A 19,064-nucleotide genomic window follows, 5' to 3' on the forward strand; every position below is an offset into this window, starting at 1 on the left:
CATTTTGGACGCGACACCCTGGTGAGCGTGAAGCATCGCAGTTGTGCATTAACTTTACAGCGCATTCAAGTTGACTGCCGAGACCACAAAGAATACTAAGGACTATCCCCTTGACTGTGACTTCCCTGTCTGCTGCGAGGGATAACCCTTCCCGGGGCCGCTTCGCCACAGGCAACCTTTCTTTGGCGTCCGATCCGACAATTTGCAAGAGATCGTGGCAGGAGATCTGTGGGGCTCGTGGGGTGTGTTTGCCTGTGTGGAGGTCGTGTGCCGAGGGTCCTGGCTCTCCTGTCCTGGATCTTGTGTCTCCTGTTCTCCTCAGCGCTCCACCTCAGAGGATTCTGTGCTGGTGCGGATATCCTATCAGGAGGGTCCCCTTCCGACGCTCCACCAGCAGGGGGGCCGCCAATGCTTTTAGCCGGCGAACCGAAATTTCCTCAGCTACATGCCGGCGCACCAATCCTCAAGGGCCGGTAGGTGACTGTTGCAAGCGACAGTCCTCAGTTTACAGTGGTAGTGAGAGCGAACAACCCTTCTTCAACGTTGGGCATTTCTGGTGTTGTGGTTGCCGCACGCCACAGTTTAAAAGAACATATAAATCCTACCATCGGAACGCCTCAAAACATTTTCTGCCTGATCTGCTTTGATCATTGTACTACACAGGGAACAGCGAATGGAGTAAGTTCTCGGCAGGAGATTCCTCCATCTTCTGCCGGACTTCTTTTCTTGAAGGCCGGTAAGTGACCCTTGCGAGCCGGCGCGTCTTCATAGACTTCTTCCTTAGCAACTGCTGTTTCTTGACTGCCAACATTGCGTTCTTCTCCTTTTTGTTAAGGAACGTCCACCTCTAAACTAGTAGGGCACATACAACAGACAAACTATTTTTGTGGCAGGAACTATTTTTCAGCAAATGAACAGTGTTGGAGAACTGTGTTTCTGCGATCGTATATTTCTGGGTCATTATTGACATTGGTTGTTTTTACATAAAGTACAGGGGTGTATTTATTAGCCTCTAATGCACTTACCATTCTGTTTGTAGCACATCCACCCTCTAGAGACCCCTGGTAGACCTATAATCACCTGGATTAGAAGGTCCCCTACCCTATTAGAGGGTAACTGGTCTGTGCAACCCTGTCTCCTCAGCATAGCCCCTGGTCATTTTACCCCGTCTAGGTTGTAAGTATGGCTGCAGCAAGCATGAGCCAACCCCCACCTTCTTAAATGACTTAGGGAAACCAGAGATCAGTTGGAAAGAATGGGTGAAGCTTTTCGAATCTTACCTCATAGCCATAGGGGGAGAAAGATTCAGCTCAGTGAGGAAACAACACATTCTGCTCCACAATTTAGGGGTACATGGGCGTAAAATTTATGAATCCTTACCTGTGCCCAAACACGAGGAGGATTTAGGGGGAGAAGTGGATGTTTTTGCTCAAACCATGCGTAAATTAGAAAAACATTTTGGAAACAAGATAAATGTGGTATTAGAACGCCACAAGTTGTTTAAGAGGGTTCAGGGAAAACAAGAGTCAGTGCAGAATTATATTGCCTCGTTATGGGGACTAACTCAACTATGTGAGTTTGGCAACCTCACAGATTCTCTTATAAGGGACCAGCTTGTTCGTTGTACCAATAACCCCCGCATCCAAGAAAAGTTATTAGCAAAAAACCCAGGATTAAGAGAGGCAATCGAGATTGCTAGGTCTGTTGAACACACCGCAAAGTGCATTAAAGAAATTAAACCTAACACAGAAGTTGTAGCTAGTATTAAAGATGACGCAGACAAAAGTGAGGTATGTAAGGTAAAACAAAGGGAGGCCTCAAGCAGCAAAGTATTTTACAGAGAGAAGAGTCCCAAGTGCTACAGGTGTGGTAGCAATAATCATTTTGCTAATTTTTTCCAATGCCCTGCTAAATATGTTACATGTAAAAAATGCAATAGGAGAGGGCATTTCGCTAGAGTATGCAGGGAAAGTGAACCTCACCCTAGAGAACATAAGAAGGATATGGAAAGGGTTCACAATAAGGAGGTAAAATGTATAGAGTCAAGAGGTGAGAAATATGTTTTACAGCTAAAAGATGTCAGTAACACTGTGTACTCAATCTATCCCAAGTGTGATGTGTTCATTGATAACAAATGCATTACAATGTACGCTGATTCGTGTTCACCTTTCACCCTATTGAACAAGAATGATTTTGTCACTGTGGGAAACAATAGTGTCAGCGAGTTGAGAATGCCAGATATTTCTCCTACAGGGTACAGCAAGGAACCCATACCTCTCATGGGTATGAAAAATATGCAATTCCAATTCAAAGGTAGGAAAGCCTATGGGACTGTGTATATTGTGGAATCAGGGTCTAACCTTTTAGGGTGGCAACACCAAAAGAGCTTGGGATTATTTTAGACCCTAATAGTGCAGAGCAAGTCTTACTCACAGATAGATTCCGCCAAGGAGAAAACACTTGTGAAGAATTCAAGAGGTTATTTCAGGATGATTTAGGGTGTTTGCACGACTTCCAACACAAAATTAAATTGAAATGCAACGCCAAACCAGTTGTCCATATGTTACGTCCAGTACCACACAAAATGAAAGAACCACTAGAGAGAGAATTGCGTAAACTGTGTGACCTGGACATAATCCAACCCATAAACTGTTCAGAATGGTTGGCTTCGATAGTTATCGTGGCCAAATCCAATGGTGATGGAATTCGTCTAAGTGTAGACTTGCGTAGTCTTAACGAAAATATTTGGGTAGAAAGACATCCATTGCCCATAGTCAATGAAATGCTTAGTACCATGGGACCAGCCAAGTACTTCAGTGTAATAGATTTATCCATGGCGTACCATCAGATCGAACTTCATCCCGAGTCAAGGCCACTCATTGCATTTATTACTCCTTTGGGTGACCAATGCTTTAAGAAACGATCTGGTGAACTCTCCCCCCCTAGGTACCTTTGATCCCTCTAAGAGAACAATACTCACTACAGATGCTTCTAACAAAGGTCTGAGGGCAACTTTGATACAGAAAAATGGTAAAGAAGAGAAGATTATCGCTTTTGCGTCAAGAAGCCTCACGACCCCCGAACGGAACTACTCCGTAATCGAAATAGAAGCTTTGGCCTGTTTTTGGGCCGTGAGACATTTTAAGTTCTTTTCGTGGGGCCTGAAATTTACTATTCGAACTGACCACAAGCCGCTCACCTTCATTTTTACTGTAAAAGGTCTGGAAAACTGAACCCCCGCATCGGCAGATGGATCCTAGGGCTGGAACACTACAATTTCAATGTAGAATATGTGCCCGGTAAAGAAAACAAAATTGCTGATTTTTTATCTAGATCCCCACTACCAGAAGATGAAACCACGGAGGAAGCACTTGACAGTCCCATCCTAATGATGGACGAACCTGCTATCACTGAAAAGGAATGGGAAAATTGTATGAGAGAAGACAAAGAAATGGGTACAGTAAAAGACTACATGAAACAAGGGTGGCCCAATAAGAAAAACGAACTTGAAGCAGGTATTGCGGATTTCTGGGAAGTCAGAAATGAACTTAGCGTGATAGACGACAAGGTTTATCGTAACAACAGGGCGGTAACCCCCAAGGGCCTCAGGAAAAGGATCATTGATCTGGCACATGAAGGTCACTTGGGGCAGAGTGCAACAAAAGGGAGAGTAAGAACAAATTTCTGGTTCCCCAGGATGGACGCAATGACAGAATAGTAAAGGATTGCGTCACGTGTGCCAGGAGTGTTAAGTCTAAATCCCTCCGGAAAGCACCCCTATCCCCGGTCACAGTACCTGCCAAGCCATGGAACGAGTTAGCCATGGATATCATTGGGCCAATGCACAACCTTGGAGTCCAAAAGAGATTCATGTTGGTCCTCATTGATTATACGTCACATTGGATTAAGCAGAAATGTGTGCATAACATCACCACCAAATCTGTGATTGAATTCCTCAAAGGGGTGTTCTGTGAGGAAGGGATACCCTCAATTTTAGTGACAGACAATGGGGTGCAATTCACCTCCGAGGAAATGCAAGATTTCTTGAAAACCATGGACATAAAACATGAGACCGTGCCCTGTATTGCCCAAAGGCAAACGGCCTAGTGGAACGGGCGAACAGAATAATTAAAGAACATATCCAGTTGGCCACCATCAATGGCCACGACATAGAAAACTCACTACGGAATTGTCTATGGGCGTACCACCCTTCACCCAATAAGGTGACAGGAGTCTCCCCTTTTGTGTCACTGCGCAAGGGGGAACCATGTACTAAATGTAATGCCAGTTGGTTAAATGGAGGCAGGACTAATGAAGTTCATTAGGAGTAAATGGCAGAAAAGATCAAACAACACCAAGTTAAATATAAACTGTGGTAGGACCAAAAACATGGTGTAAAAGCTCACAAGTGGGAGGTTGGTGATTTAGTACAAGTTAGGAAATGCAATAAGGAAGGGGCCAATCTAAGCAAATTCTATTCTCCGAGTAGAATATTTAAGGTTCTCAAGAATGTGGTCCAGCTTGAAAATGGTCAGTGGTGGAGTTTCGACAACATTGTAAAAGCACAGATGTAACTCTGTCAGGTGCTGCTCTTATGCTTTGTTTCAGCCTTTTTTCCTCCGCCGACTCTTTCTCCTGTCTCTTTCCACAGCCCCTGTTGTCTATTTCCTTTCTGACCCCCCTTCTCTCTTTCCTCTTTGCCTGTTCTATGTGGTAAGGGAGATGTGTTAGAATTATACCTTATCCTTGGTGCAGTCCGTCCACCCCCGCTCCCTGCCCAGGTTGGTTTCCCCCGTCCTGGAGTTGACTATGGAATGTTGGTACAATCCTCAGTGAGGAGAGTGGTATGTTACAATGATGGAAAGTCCAGAGGTGGTAGATTTCAAGTAGATATTTATTGTAGTACAGAGTTACAAATTTATGATGTTTAAGCCAGGATAGAAAGGTAGGCTGGTAGTTACTCTGTAAATATGCCCCACCAGGAGCTGTCCTCCTGGCAGCTCAGCCTTCAGTCACCAACTGAATCTGTACTCTCATCCAACATTCTTGTGACATGTATAACATTCTACTTAGGGAGCAGGGGAAGAAAGAGAATATAGAAATACCTATACAACAGAGTACTTCTCCACTTACCTGGTTTCCTGTCTTCTTTTCTACTTCCAACAATATTGCTATGAGATTTATGCATGATGTGATTTATGCCTACTGTTATTGCCTCAAGGTTATACCTAATGCGTAATGTGCTTATGCTTATGAGGTGATTGCATAATGTGTTTATGCTGGGAGGCCTAATGCGTAATGTGGTTATGCTAATGAGGTTTGGGCCTAATGTGTTTAGGCCTAATGTCATGCTATGATATTTTAGGATGGTGTCTAATGCTAATGTGTCAATGATTAGGTCATTATGATACCAGTAGTTACTGTTGTGTTTTTTACATTTACTACCTGCATTCTGATGGTTCTGACCGTGGCCCGATTGGCCTGGTCCTGTATATAATCCCCTAGGAATATTGCCTAGTGCCTGTTGGCACAGTGTATATTGTGTGAGTAGGATTCTAATGTGTTTATGATAATACAAATGCTATTTTTTATATAACCTTGTGTGGAGTTTCTTTTGAGGTGTGCCTAGTGTGTTGCTGCTGTGTGTGTGTGTTGCGGAAACACTTTACATATTGCCACTGGGATAAGCCTGACTACTCGTGCCAAGCTACCAAGGGGGTGAGCAGGGGTTATCTTCAGCGTGTAACTCCCTTGCCCTGACCAGAGTGGTGGTCTCTGCCTGGCTTAGGCTATGCCCTAGCCAACCAGAAATCACATTTCTAACAATATCAATATACAATAAATAGAAGATAAATAAGCCCCAAGTCTCCATCACCCTAAAAGGTTCACTGGGTATTCACTCTTGAGTCTTTTGCCCAAAATGTGCCTGCCTGGCATCCCGCAATACAGACTTCAGGCTCTCCAGGAAAAGCAAATGTTTTAATATACTTGTAAAAAAGGAAAAACATGATGGTGCCTCTCTTTCCTCTAACATCAGCCCATCAAAAACTATTCAGCAAAAAAAGTAACTGAATTTACATGACGTTTCCTGACAGAGGATGAGTGAGGATTTAACAATGGTGGATGATCCAGCAGTGTTTGCGGTTACAGGATGAGTGAGGATTTCACATCAGTGGATGATCCAGCAATGTTTGCTGACAGAGGATGAGTGAGGGTTTCGCAATGGTGGATGATCCAGCAGTGTTTGCAGACACAGGATGAGTGAGGATTTTGCAAAGGTGGATGATCCAGCAGTGTTTGCAGACAGAGGATGAGTGAAGATTTTACAGCGGTGGATGATCAAGCAGTGTTTGCGGACACAGGATGAGTGAGGATATCGCAACCATGGATGATCCAACAGTGTTTGCTGCCACAGGATGAGTGAGGATTTTGCAACAGTGGATGATCCAGCAGTGTTTGCAGACACGGGATGGGTGAGGATTTTGCAACGGTGGATGATCCAGCAATGTTTGCAGACAAAGGGATGAGTGAGGATTTCGCAGCAGTGGATGATCCAGCAGCGTTTGCAGACACAGGATGAGTGAGGATTTTGCAACGGTGGATGATCCAGCAGTGTTTGTGGACACAGGATGAGTGAGGATTTCGCAACGGTGGATGATCCAGCAGTGTTTGTGGACACCGGATGAGTTAAGATTTCGCAAACGGTGGATGATCCAGCAGTGTTTCTGGACACAGGATGAGTAAAGACTTTGCAATGGTGGACAATCCAGCAGTGTGTGGACACAAGATGAGTGAAGATTTCGCAACGGTGGATGATCCAACAGTGTCTGCTGACAGAGGATGAGTGAAGTTTCCCAACAGTGGATGATCCAGCAATGTTTTCAGACACAGGATGAGTGACGATTTTGCAACGGTGGATGATCCAACAGTGTTTGCAGACACTGGATGAATGAGGATTTTGCAATGGTGGATGATCCAGCAGTCTTTGCAGACACAGGATGAGTGAGGATTTCGCAACAGCGGATGACCCAGCTTTGTTTGCAGACACAGGATGAGTGAGGATTTCCTGAAAGTATCAAAATCCAAACTGCCCAGGGAGCCAATCCGTAAAAGTGAGTCTTCAGGACAGACGTTGCTACTGTATGAGCAGTAGCCTCACACTCAATAGCACTTTATTTCTCAAGAAGTTGCTCGATTGGTGCTGTTAAATATAATATCCACTCATAATGAAATTCACTCAATGGTCGATGCCCGTTTGCAAAAAAATGGAACATACAGCTGCCGCTCACACCCGAAAAGCCTTGATATGCTGTTCCCAGTCACCCAAAACCTTTTTGTTTTGAATTAAATCGTGTTTACACAATGTGGCGTAATGAACTAGCATTTGGCATTTTGAATCGCATTCATAACTTGAAACCCCCGCTGTTATGCAAACTTATGCTGGCGAAGCTAAAAATCTCACAGGATTAAAATTATTTCTGCTTACACTCAAGTCTACATAAAAGCATTGTATATGGGCATCCTTAAAATCTAGCTTTCGATCAAGCATTGGGCGCCTTGAATTAATTTACTATGGAATGCAAGTCTGTTCCTGATTGGATAGTCAAGAAAATCAGAATCTGCTTTGGGCCAAAATAATCATTTGAGATAGAGCTGTTATTGACAGAGAACAGTTCAAGGTCAAAGATTATCAAGATTAAATAAAAACATGTTTAATATAGAACATGCCAAATATGAAGCATATCTCGTCGGTGGCTGACGATCTCTGAAGATCTACACCATGGAAAACTGGTACCATCAAACAGACATTCTGAGAAATGCTGAAATTCATCACATTAGATAGCCTTGTAATCTTTCCTGCAAACGTAATGCACACATATTTCCGCTGCTTTTCACATTATGGTAATTTAAATAGACAACTATCTCACACAACTCAGTTCAAATTAAATGACAACAATTAGATGGCTTAGTGATGAAGAGACTAGAGAATGATAAGATCGATATGAATGAATTATTTACCTAAACATGAGGGACTATACAAGGGAGTTAAAAGTGTTGTTATGTAGCACCACAAAAGGACATGTTGACAAACAGTGCATGAAGGGAGGAGGTTATTACAGATATAACAACTATATACTTATGCCTCCGGATGTTATATGAACATTTATTATAAATCAAAGTATGATTTACAGGGTGTCATTAAGTGTACAAACACGGAAAATGTTATTCTAAGTCAATTAAAAAAAAAAAGTAAATAAAGATACCCAAAGGTCTGGATGGGGTACCACATTACCCTTTTTAACTTCTTTGTTGGTATACATTGTTGAGGTTGTATTCTGAATTGAGCTGTCAGATTGCTCCCAAAGATCACCTACGATAAAAGAAAAAAATAAATGATGAGTACACAAACGTCCTACATATTTATTACATGAACATGTGTAAATGTGGTGTACCATCCTGGCCTAAGCATCATTCTCAACATTAACCAATACGGCAAATCAATCTTATGGCAACTATAGCCACCTAGTTACAGATGTATTTCCCTATATTGCACAAGATGCTTCAGTATCCACTCCATCTAATGACGAGAAGAACAAGCATTTGCAATGCAATAGGTCTTGTATTACTGATAGTTTGAGGTATTGGCGTTGCAAATGATATTGCAACACCAATAGCTCATACTTTCAGTAATGCTCGACCTAGTGCATTGCAAATGCTTGCATAGTGAGCCAGGAACCAGCATTGTATGTCTCGGGGAATTACTGCAAGTTGCTCCTAGAGGTCTCTAGTGAGCAAGGCACCAGCACAGCATGTTTTGGTGCAATACCGAAAGCTGCTCTTAGAGTTCCCTAGTGAGCAAGGCATCAGGACTGCATGTCTCGGTGCAGTACCGCAAGCTGCTCCTAGAGTTCCCTAGTGATCAAGGTACCAGCACTGCATGTCTCGGTGCAGTACCGCAAGCTGCTCCTAGAGGTCCCTAGTGAGCAAGGCACCAGCACTGCATGTCTCGGGGAATTACTGCAAGTTGCTCCTAGAGGTCTCTAGTGAGCAAGGCACCAGCACAGCATGTTTTGGTGCAATACCGAAAGCTGCTCTTAGAGTTCCCTAGTGAGCAAGGCATCAGGACTGCATGTCTACAAAGTTTGAGTTACTGGCATTATAAATGGATTTTTTTGTATCTAGCCATGTTGCAGGGTGCAGGACTGTATCTGGCCAAAAGTGGACCTCTTTTGGTCATATATGGTACTGCACCTTGCAGAAGATATGGCAAATCTACCCTACCCATAATGCATTGCATTTAAGACAGTACTACGAGTACATTCAAATATCTATGTCCGTATATACAATTAGTAGCTTTGAAAGGTGACACAAGAACTATTACATTAATTTTGGATTAGGTTGTACTCTGTGTGGAGTTGATGAAGGGAAATGTATAGACTGTCTCATAAATGTGAGAAGTTCTAGTGAGTGAAGTACCCACTGCCAACCTAGTTTAGGACCAAGTATGTGTCCTGCCTGAAGCCTTTTAAGAAAATAGTGCCTTGAGGCTCTAATTAAAACCTAGGGAGTAACAAAACATGTAACAGGGGGTGTCCTCGGGGGGGGGGGGGGGTTATAAGAAGAGACAAGGCGGTACTAAGGAGGGACTACTAAGCCTATTGACCAATGAAAAGCCACCATTTACAAAGGACAGTGACAGGAGCCAATTAAAAAGATGGGCGGAATATGGGCAGAGCTTTATGTCCATATCCTGAATACTGCATGTCTTGAAGAGACAGAGCTGCCTAGGAGACATCTAAAAACGTGTCAGCCAGAATATCACCCTAGTGGCCATCAGTGGGCAACAGATGCACCTTGTCTGCTGGCTCAGTTTTCAGGGGAAATAAGCAAATCAAACATAAACAATCCAAATGAAAAGAGAGCAAATAAGGAATGGTATAACCCAAAGCCTACTAGATAAAACCCGAATTAAATTACAAAGTAAATTAACCATATATTTAAGTAATGGAAGAATTCTAATTGTCTATATTTGACCTCTCACTTTCCTCACTCTTTCTGTTTTCAGCCCTGTGTTACACCTTTGCACCCTACCGACATTCCCAAACAATGCAGAAAGTAAGGTTTATTTTATAGGAGCCGAAATATGAATCCAAACTCTCAGATCTGCTAAAACTTTTTTGATCGTAGGTACATTTTATTTATAATGTGAATGATTTTTATATTTTGGATGTCAAGGTTTCAGTTTTAAATAATATAAGCTTTGAATGTTAAGTTGATTGAAGGGTCGATTTTGCAATTTATTCATGTACGTTGTATGGTCAGTCTTTAGATTTCATTTTAAAAGCCTAGAATGGGTTTCACTGTAAAAAAAAAAGCACTCTTCAAAGCAGTAACACTGTGCTACAAACAACCTCTTACTCTCCTGGCACTAAGGAAGGAAAATAGTGATAGATAAGGTCTTAGTTTTCATAGACAAATAAAAACACCCCGCCTGGAGAAAACATTCTACTTGAAACATCCAAAGCCCTCACATCTGACTCTTTCTGGAATGACACCAAGCATAATAACAGTAAAGGGCTTATTTTGATGTTGGGTGGAATTGCTTCAGCCCAACACCAACTCGGTCCTGGGACTGACAGACACCCGGTCGGCGGTCCCGATCCACTCATTTCGATGCGACCAAACACTGTTCGGTCGCATGCACCTTTCCCAATGGGAACTCGTTTTACGGTCGTAAACCGGCTTGTAACAAAAGCTCCCATTGAGGAAAGGGAGGTGCAATGCCACAAGATGCAGGGATCAAATGCCCCCTTGGCCTCCAACCAGAGCACCAAAGGGGGCCCTGTTAGGGTCCCCAAACACGCCTTCCTACATGGTTTCCATGTCGGACAGGCCGACATGTCAACCATGTCGGAAACCTTGCATCGTAATCTCTAGGACAGAAAGGCCCACCCTTGAGATTACTGGCCGGCTTCCGACCGGCCGACGGGCGCTCTGAGCCCGTCAGAGGCCAGCCGGAAGGACTGGTCGGGTTTCCTTTCCGAACGCCTCCATCATAATGAGGTGGTCAGATTGGAAACCGCGCTGCCACTTTACGGGCAGCATCATAATTGGCCCCTTGGTTTCACTTTTCAAGAATTCCAAGATTAGCTTTGTGGCAAGTAATGGCCAATTTGCAGGATGTTGTCCTACCAATTTTTAGGGCCATCTCACCTTAAGTGCTTCATTTCTTTTAATACTTCACTTTTAGTGTTATTGGCAACACTGTGCTATTCAAAATGACCACCACAACAACCTTTTATTTTAATCCAGTAGAATCCTACAGTGGAAATTGGATTATTGTTACATCTCTTCTTATTCACTCCTATCCTAGCTGCAAAGCAACAAAGCGTGGCAAGGTGTAAATATAAACCAGGGTAAATGGGGGCAGCAGGGTGCAGATGTGAGACTAGGCAATCAATTAATCCATTTTAGTTTTTTAACTGCTGCTTTGTGGATTCTACATTGATTTTGCACCGGTTATTTTTTTTCTCGAGTCATGTATTTTGCTCCACTGCCTTTCTAGGGTTCTGCATTGAGTGATTTTTGATCAATGTAGTTACCAGTGAAATTTTGTATACTATAGCTGTTTCCCCGGGTTGGTTGGTTTCTTTACAGAGCTTGCTATCATTACAATGCTTACCTTTCATTTGTCTGGATAAAATGCTAATGTTCAATTATTTAGGTTTTGGCCTGGAATCTACAGACACAACTTGACAGCTGGGATCACTTTTTGATACCAGAAAAAGGCAAGTGCAGCAGACGTATCATCAGGACCATATACATTTCTTCAGTCACACGTACAAAGAAATCCAGAGCACTAGACATAAAAGCTGTGTAATAAAATGTGCACCTATCCAAAGGCAAAAGGATGGCACAAAATGCAATACAACCATACATACACTAAATAATCGATACATAGAAAAAAAGTGGACCTTTCTTGTCCCAAGAGCCATGGGTTATATAACTCCCACTGTGGGTGCATTGAACCCAATAGGCGTTAAATCGATTTGCAACTCTGCTGTTTCTATTGTGGAAAAAACTTGTAAGAGTGGTCTTTTGATTATACAATTAGTATACGGAGGAGAAGGAAAGTGAAAAAGTGTGACAGTGGATGTGGGGTGTGAGAGCTTTTGTTATGAGCAGAAGCAAGTCGATGAAATGTATTATGATGTGAAACTGAGGGTAGAGGTGTGTGTGAGAGGATTGAACTGTAAGAATAGAGGTGAAACAGGACAGAGTGAACGGGAGCATGACAAAGTGGATGAGGAGTAGAGTGTTTGGGTATGAGAGAAAAGATGATATTAGACAGAAGACATAAGAGAATGCATCTGATGAAAGAATGGATGGATGTGGGAGAGGATCAGCAGAGAAAATTCATACTTTATAAACTAATTGAAAGAGGAGGGGTGGTAGGAGGTGTTGAGAGCTAGGGGTTAAGTTAGAAACATGCAGGCTTCATATTCAGATGAGTAGACCACAAAATTAAGTGTCGACCTGCTTCTGTTTAGCAATGCATACAACTATTTTGCTTTTTAAGCACCTTTATTATTATTATTAATTTATATAATGCTGAATCACCCCTAGGGGTATCTCTGCACTAAGGACGGAGTGCTATAGCCATAACTGAGGGGATCAGAAGAGATGAGTTTTCAGAAGCTTCCTGAACTTAGAGAGGCTCTGGCAGTTGCGATGCTGGAGGGGCAGCTAATTTCAGTAAGCAGGGGCAAGGTGTGAAAAAGCTTTGCCACCGCTGCTAGCTTTAATTCTAGGAATGCCGAGGAGGAGCTTGGAGCCCGATCTAAGAGGTTGTGACGGGGTATACTTGATAAGTTTAGCAGATAGGTAGGAAGGCCCCTGTTCATTAAGGGCTTTAAAAACAGTGCAGCCTATCTTAAATTTCACCCGCTTTCTCACAGGGCGCAAGTGAAGTTTTATGAGGAGGGGAGTAGAAGCCGTTCTAGGTGGGGCATTTGCTACCAGACAGGCAGCTATGTTCTGCACAACTTGTAGCTTGTTTAAGGAGGTTTTGGTGGCCGATGCTAACAGATCATTACAATAGTCCACCTTGCATTCCCTGTCCATGATGGTATTGTTTGGGATAGGGTTCCACATGACATATTTGGTCCAACAGAAACATTGCACATTCTGTATGCTTTATAAAGTTCGTATGGATGGAAATATTACCCCAGGTTTCATTTCTTATGAATGGGATGTTTTGACTGTTTCTAATATGCTATATGAATTAGAATGGTGCACTGTATTTGAGAATGAGGATTTGTACTTGAATTCTGCAAAATATAGTGGAATATTTTGTTACCATCATTATTTACATACAGCTAGTACTCCACATTCTGTTTTTTTATTATGCACAGTGGGAACACTGCCCAACACCACTTGTGGGTAGTCCCAAATCATATTTAAAGAAGTTCCCTCATTGTTCTGGTCATGTCCCTACAGATCCTGTTTCTTATATTTATAAGCTTACACCTTCACCACCAAAGAAAAATCTGCTCATGCAAACAAAATTGATTTATTCCAATTAATTTCTTTCAAAACTAGCCCTACAGGGTAATGAATATTGGAAAAACAATATTGAGCATAAGCCTATCTGAGGTACACAACACTGGCAGGTCCAGTGCACCGATGCTTAATTTAGGGCTTGTCTGCTCCCTCAACAAATTATCTTTCAAAACAAAACAGTACAACAGACTACATGTCTTGGCTTAGGGAATATGAAAATGTTACCTACCATTTGTCATTTTCTAGTTCAGATGGGTGGTTATTATGGCCCATTGATAGCAATGGCTGCAATGCCAGCTTTTTAAACTCTTCCAAAGGGTTTACAGCAAACAGGCCAGACCCCCTGTATATTCAGTCGCAACTCTCTAGAGTAGTTACCACTTATAGCGTAGAAAGGTTTTGCCAGCAATGGATAGAACCATTCCACCTTCTCCACAGTTAAAGTCCACCTAGCACTGCTTTTTTTGATAATATGGATTTTCAAGATTTTTCATTAGGTCTCAGAGTTCCTCGTTCTAAACATTTTATTTATGCCACATACAATGACATTTGAAATATTTGTCAACTGGAAGCTTCTGGACGTTTGAGATAAACTGATATGGAAAAGTTAGAAAAGGCGTTGGTTGTTTTCAATAATGGGATGACCACATTGTCCACACTTATTTATTCTTTGAGTAATATTGTTTTATCTACATTCAATGCAATTTAAAATAACATCTCTATGCTTCAACATGGCTAGAGTCAGTTGAGATTGATTTTACAATTAAGTTGGACATTACAGGTTTTGAAAGCAAATTGTGTGCCATGGAAATATTTGAATGCAACTTAAGTGTCTTTGTCTTAAAATCTGACACAAATGCAGACAGTTATGGCTAAACATGATGCAACCTACACTATGCTTAGTATAGAAAGGTTAGAAAAACACCAAAAGCAACATGGCTAATTCACTGTTTAATTTATCTCTCTATCTGAATGCTTCATTTCACTTTGTGTCTTAGACATTTTCTTGCAAGCAGATTTGAAGAAATAGGTGCACATTTTTTTAAATGAAGCTTGGTTTCTCCCCTTTGAATACTGATGCATGCATGAAAACAGAGGTTTTTGTTAGTTTTATGAGTGGTCCTTCTTTGAGTCATTCCTTCCTTTATAGAGCGATGACACCCCATAGTGTCTACAATGCACCCATAGCTAATCTTGCGTGTTATTTGAATGGTGTTCCCGTACCATTGATAAAGTCTGAATTTATGCTATTTTCAAATGACAGCTACTAAATTTGAAATCAGAAGAGTTGCTGCAGGATGAAATCAGATGTCCCTTATATAGTCACATCTTAAATCTCCTACACATTCAATTGAGGAAGTTACTTTGTGGCCGAAGATCTTTCTTTCACAGATTAACTTTGATCAGTTAAACAGACTGAAATCCTGTTTTATTTCAGAAAGACGTGGCGTTAGCATCTGCCTGGAAAACTTTAGACCCGCAAGTTGCCTGTTCCCAGGAGGAGGTACAATCATTGTTACTCATTCAATTGGCACAGCATGTTGGTAAGCTGATACACCATATTTTAGCTTCTAACACCGCTGGAGTGGCACACGTTTTTTATGTAATTGGGTCTTTATTTATTTCTATGTTTCAGACTGTGCTTGGAGTTATCCCATCTTATCTACATTTGTTGTGTTATGACATTTTTGGAGGCATTCCAATCGTGCTATCCATTTTGGATGCTTTTCTGGTTCTATGTTTGTAGCTCTGCAGTGGATGCCCCCACAACAAGGCCTTACCATACGTCCTTTTGTGTTATGAATGCATTTGGCAGTATTTTGAAGAGTCCTTGCAATTGGAACTAAATGAGAAGTGGTCTCTGTCCTTTTGACCCATATGGTTTCAGAGAGTGCAGCCTGGCTTTTATTGCCTGTGGTGCTCTTTCAAGTGTGCTATTGACTTGTGCCTTTACATGCAATTGTGCCAGTCTCAGGAAATACATCAGCGTGTGCATCCACTGCAGTCGCATCAGTTGTGTTGTCCTGTGATTCTGCTCCCTTTGCTACAAGATGCCTATTATGAGTTTCCTTTGCCAATGATGGATTCTCCTTTGAATCCTGCTACCTCTTTGGCAGCTGCACTTCTACCACTATTGCCTCGACTTCTGATGAATGGGCAAGAGATTACTCGTTGTCCCTTGGATCTTGTTCTTCAGGCCTCTGATGAAGTATTGTCTGCAGATGGGGGGCGGAGCTTGCCTACGCACAAGATGGCCGTGACTTGATCACGCTCCGGAAGCCATGCAAGCAATCCTGACCGAATCCTACACCCAGATCCAAATTTATAAAGCTCCGGGGCCAGCGCTGCAAAGGAGAGCTGAAGCACTATCAAGCGCTGCCTTCCACGCTGCAGTCTGGCAGCCGGAGGAGCTCGGACACGACGACGGAGTGATCGACCTGCTGATCCTAGGTTCTGCAGCCTTCATCAAAACGGCAGAGTGGAGTGACGACTGGCGGTCTCTAGTGCTTTGGACGACCTGCTGAATTGCTGCTGGGGGAGGCGACCCCCGATTAATTGCCTGCCCTGCCCGAGCTGCCGAAGCCCGAAATGGTTGATCCCCTGGTGGTGCAGAAGATCTGCGACAGACAGCTGTACTTGTTTCTGCTTTTCGCTGGGGGCCGGGGTGCAGTGGCTGAACTCGCTTGCCTCTCAGGTGGGCTTGAGGGTTGGAGTGCGTTCGCTGCTGCGGGGACACAGTGGAGGGGAGACGCAATTACCTCCATGCCTGTGGACACTGCGGGGGCCCGACTGACAACCGTGCAAGTCTCCCTTCCCTGTCCTGCCGCTGCCTGGCCTTCAGCCTTAATGGATTACTGCTAAGACTTGCTGACTACTGGGGGCACTGTGCTCTCACCACGGGGGGATGGCCATTGCCCCACGGTGATCGGAGAGCATGCTGCTTGTGCCTGCTTCTCCCGGCGGTGCTGGTGGAGCTGGGCTGATCGCGCCTTGCTGGCTGTGATCTAGATGTGCTCGAGGGCCCTGGATTAACTGGCACAAACGGGGCATAGCCCTCACACATATGAACTTACGCGGAGCCAGATGCTCTGGGGACCCCCGAAGGGACAATTGTCTGGTCCTGTAACCAGATTGAGAACCTGAGCCAGGACGAGTGCACTTTTTAAGCCTGTAGAGTAATAGTGCGCTCACCCCAAGGGCATTCAGGGCCCACTCTGATTTGATTTGCCCAAGTTCCTTCGTGGTGGGGATAAATAGGGGCTTTGAGATATTGGTCCTGGTACTGTTGACTCATACTAGAAGCCCTCCATGTAACACTCCTGGGACTGCTAATAGTAACTTCATGACTTATATTGCCCCAACCCTTGTGTTTCAGCTGGAATGTGTGCTGGAGATACAGTGCCTGCTGGGCACTGGGACATACGTGATCTTTGGCGTTGCGGACCCAGTACTATATATCACTAGGGCCCCACCCCCTCAACCGCCATGGGCAAGGCTGATAAGACCCAAACTAAGCTCCAGTTTTAGCATTGCAAGTCAAGGAATAGAGAAACGGAGGAGGCATCATCACCAGATAACCAGACCGACGAGACAGAGGACTCGCCTGCAGACATACACCACATCCTGTCTGCGATGCAGAAAAGCCTATCCACAATCGATAGCAAAATTGTTTCCTTGGCTTATCGTATGGACCGCATGTCAGAGCAGCTTGATAAGGATGCAGAGCGCCTCGACATAGCGGAATGCCGCGTGATGGAGGTAGAGGAGTCCCACACGGAGACCGATGTGGCACAGAAAAAGATGGGGAAGATTGTCGCTGCCCTTCAAGACAGAGCCAAAGACTTGGAAGCGAGGTCCAGAAGGAGTAATAGCCGCATTATAGGTCTACGGGAATCTACCCCTACTAGAAACATGGAACTGTTTGTTGAGAAATTTCTGGTTACACTGTTGAGATGTGATGCCTTCTCCCCTATCTTGGTAGTTGAGTGAGCTCATTGATCTCTGCACCCTAGACCACCTCGCCCAATCATTGCAAAATTATTGAATTATAGAGACAGAGATGCTGTGCTGGGGAGGGCCAGGTAGAAGGGAGACCTGCAGTTTGAGGGCTTCATGATTTCTTTGTTCCCGGACTTTACTCAGAGAGTGTAGCAAGCCAGGTGCCAGTTTGACCCTTTGAAACGCAAACTCCGTGATTACTACCTTGAATATGCTGTGCTATATTCAGCTAGGCTAAGAATGAACCTGAATGGCAAATTGAGAATTTTCCTGGATCCTAAATCTCTACAGGCTGCCCTCAAGGACTACGTTAAACTGGACAAGAGGAAGGGAGAGGCGGAGTAACCCACTGGGGCTTCTGGCAATGGTATGGACGAGCAGGACTGATGTGGTGCCACACGTGTTGGCCGATGAGACTTCTTGAATAGAAGGTGTGGCGACTTCCTAGCCTACAGGCTTCCACTTGGTTGGAAATTGTCTCTGTCCCCTGGGAGTGTATTGGATCACTCCACTCCAATTATAAAGTACTGCATTTGATAGCTGCTGATTACACCATTGAAATCCGGTGTTTGATGAGTATTCCTCTGCCTTACGTACAAGTCATTGTTGGTTGGACATGGCTGGTGTCGGGAGAGGGGAGGTTCGGGTCTGCTTCAATTTCTCATGGTGTTCTCTACTTTCTGGGTGTTCATTTTTTTCTGCGCTGGTGGCCTTTCTATATCTTTCCGACCTAGAGCATCTGGGTGGCGCTACGGCAACATCTGCCCCAGTGTGTTACTCACTTCATGGCATTTGGTTAGTGTAGTTCATACTCTATGTTCTAAGTGTGGAAGGCAGGGGGGCATGGCCTAGCCGCCAACTGTGCCCTGGAGCAAAGATCATCAGTGCCTTGCCCTGTGTTTGGGCCTGTGTGGATGCCCCTGCACCTTCCATTCTGGCACTGCGTCTAGCTTACTTGTGGCGCCTGTGCTTGTTTGGGGGTGCTCCTTGCTGGTGTCTCACGATCCGGACCTTCATTCTCCCCCCGCTGGAGGCCACTCTGAGTGCTGCAAGGCTGCCTGCTGACTAGTTGCCCGGTGGCTGCGGCCCTGCCTCGCCTTTGTTTTCTACATATTTGCGACTGCAGTGACTACCTACGGGGGCTGTTTCACTGCGCTGCTTTTTGCCACCTCTGCTCACACTGCACTGCCAGTATAGGGGGTATGGGTCGTAAGGACCCCCACCACAGCCCACTTTCTTTCAAAGCTTTGGGGCCTGATACGGCGGTGCAGAAGTCTAACATGGCGGAGGGTGGCGCGGTTCCCGTGGCGGTGATGGAGGGCCTCCTGGCTGAGCTGCGGGCAGGATTCAAGGCCCTGGACACCAGATTTGATGCCCTTGACCAGCGCTTGGATGCGATGGGGGCACGGTTGGACAAACATGAGGAGCGTCTGACGGTGGCAGAAAGTAGGATCTCAGACCTGGAGGATGGGGCGGCCCAAACGGCCAAAAAGTATGAGAGG

The 19,064-nt window shown here is 44.2% G+C and overlaps 1 protein-coding gene across 1 annotated transcript in view; it reads right to left on the reverse strand.

The window, feature by feature from the left end:
- Positions 1–19,064, reverse strand: part of TLL2 (tolloid like 2) — a 2,328,887-nt gene that overhangs the window by 1,573,209 nt on the left and 736,614 nt on the right. Inside the window, exon 3 of the mRNA XM_078643121.1 lies at positions 8,294–8,371. Coding sequence (XP_078499247.1) covers positions 8,294–8,371 — 78 coding nt within the window. The remainder of the gene's footprint in view (positions 1–8,293; positions 8,372–19,064) is intronic.

This window comes from Lissotriton helveticus, chromosome 5_1 (genome assembly GCF_964261635.1).
Source record: "Lissotriton helveticus chromosome 5_1, aLisHel1.1, whole genome shotgun sequence".
Lineage (NCBI taxonomy): Eukaryota > Metazoa > Chordata > Amphibia > Caudata > Salamandridae > Lissotriton > Lissotriton helveticus.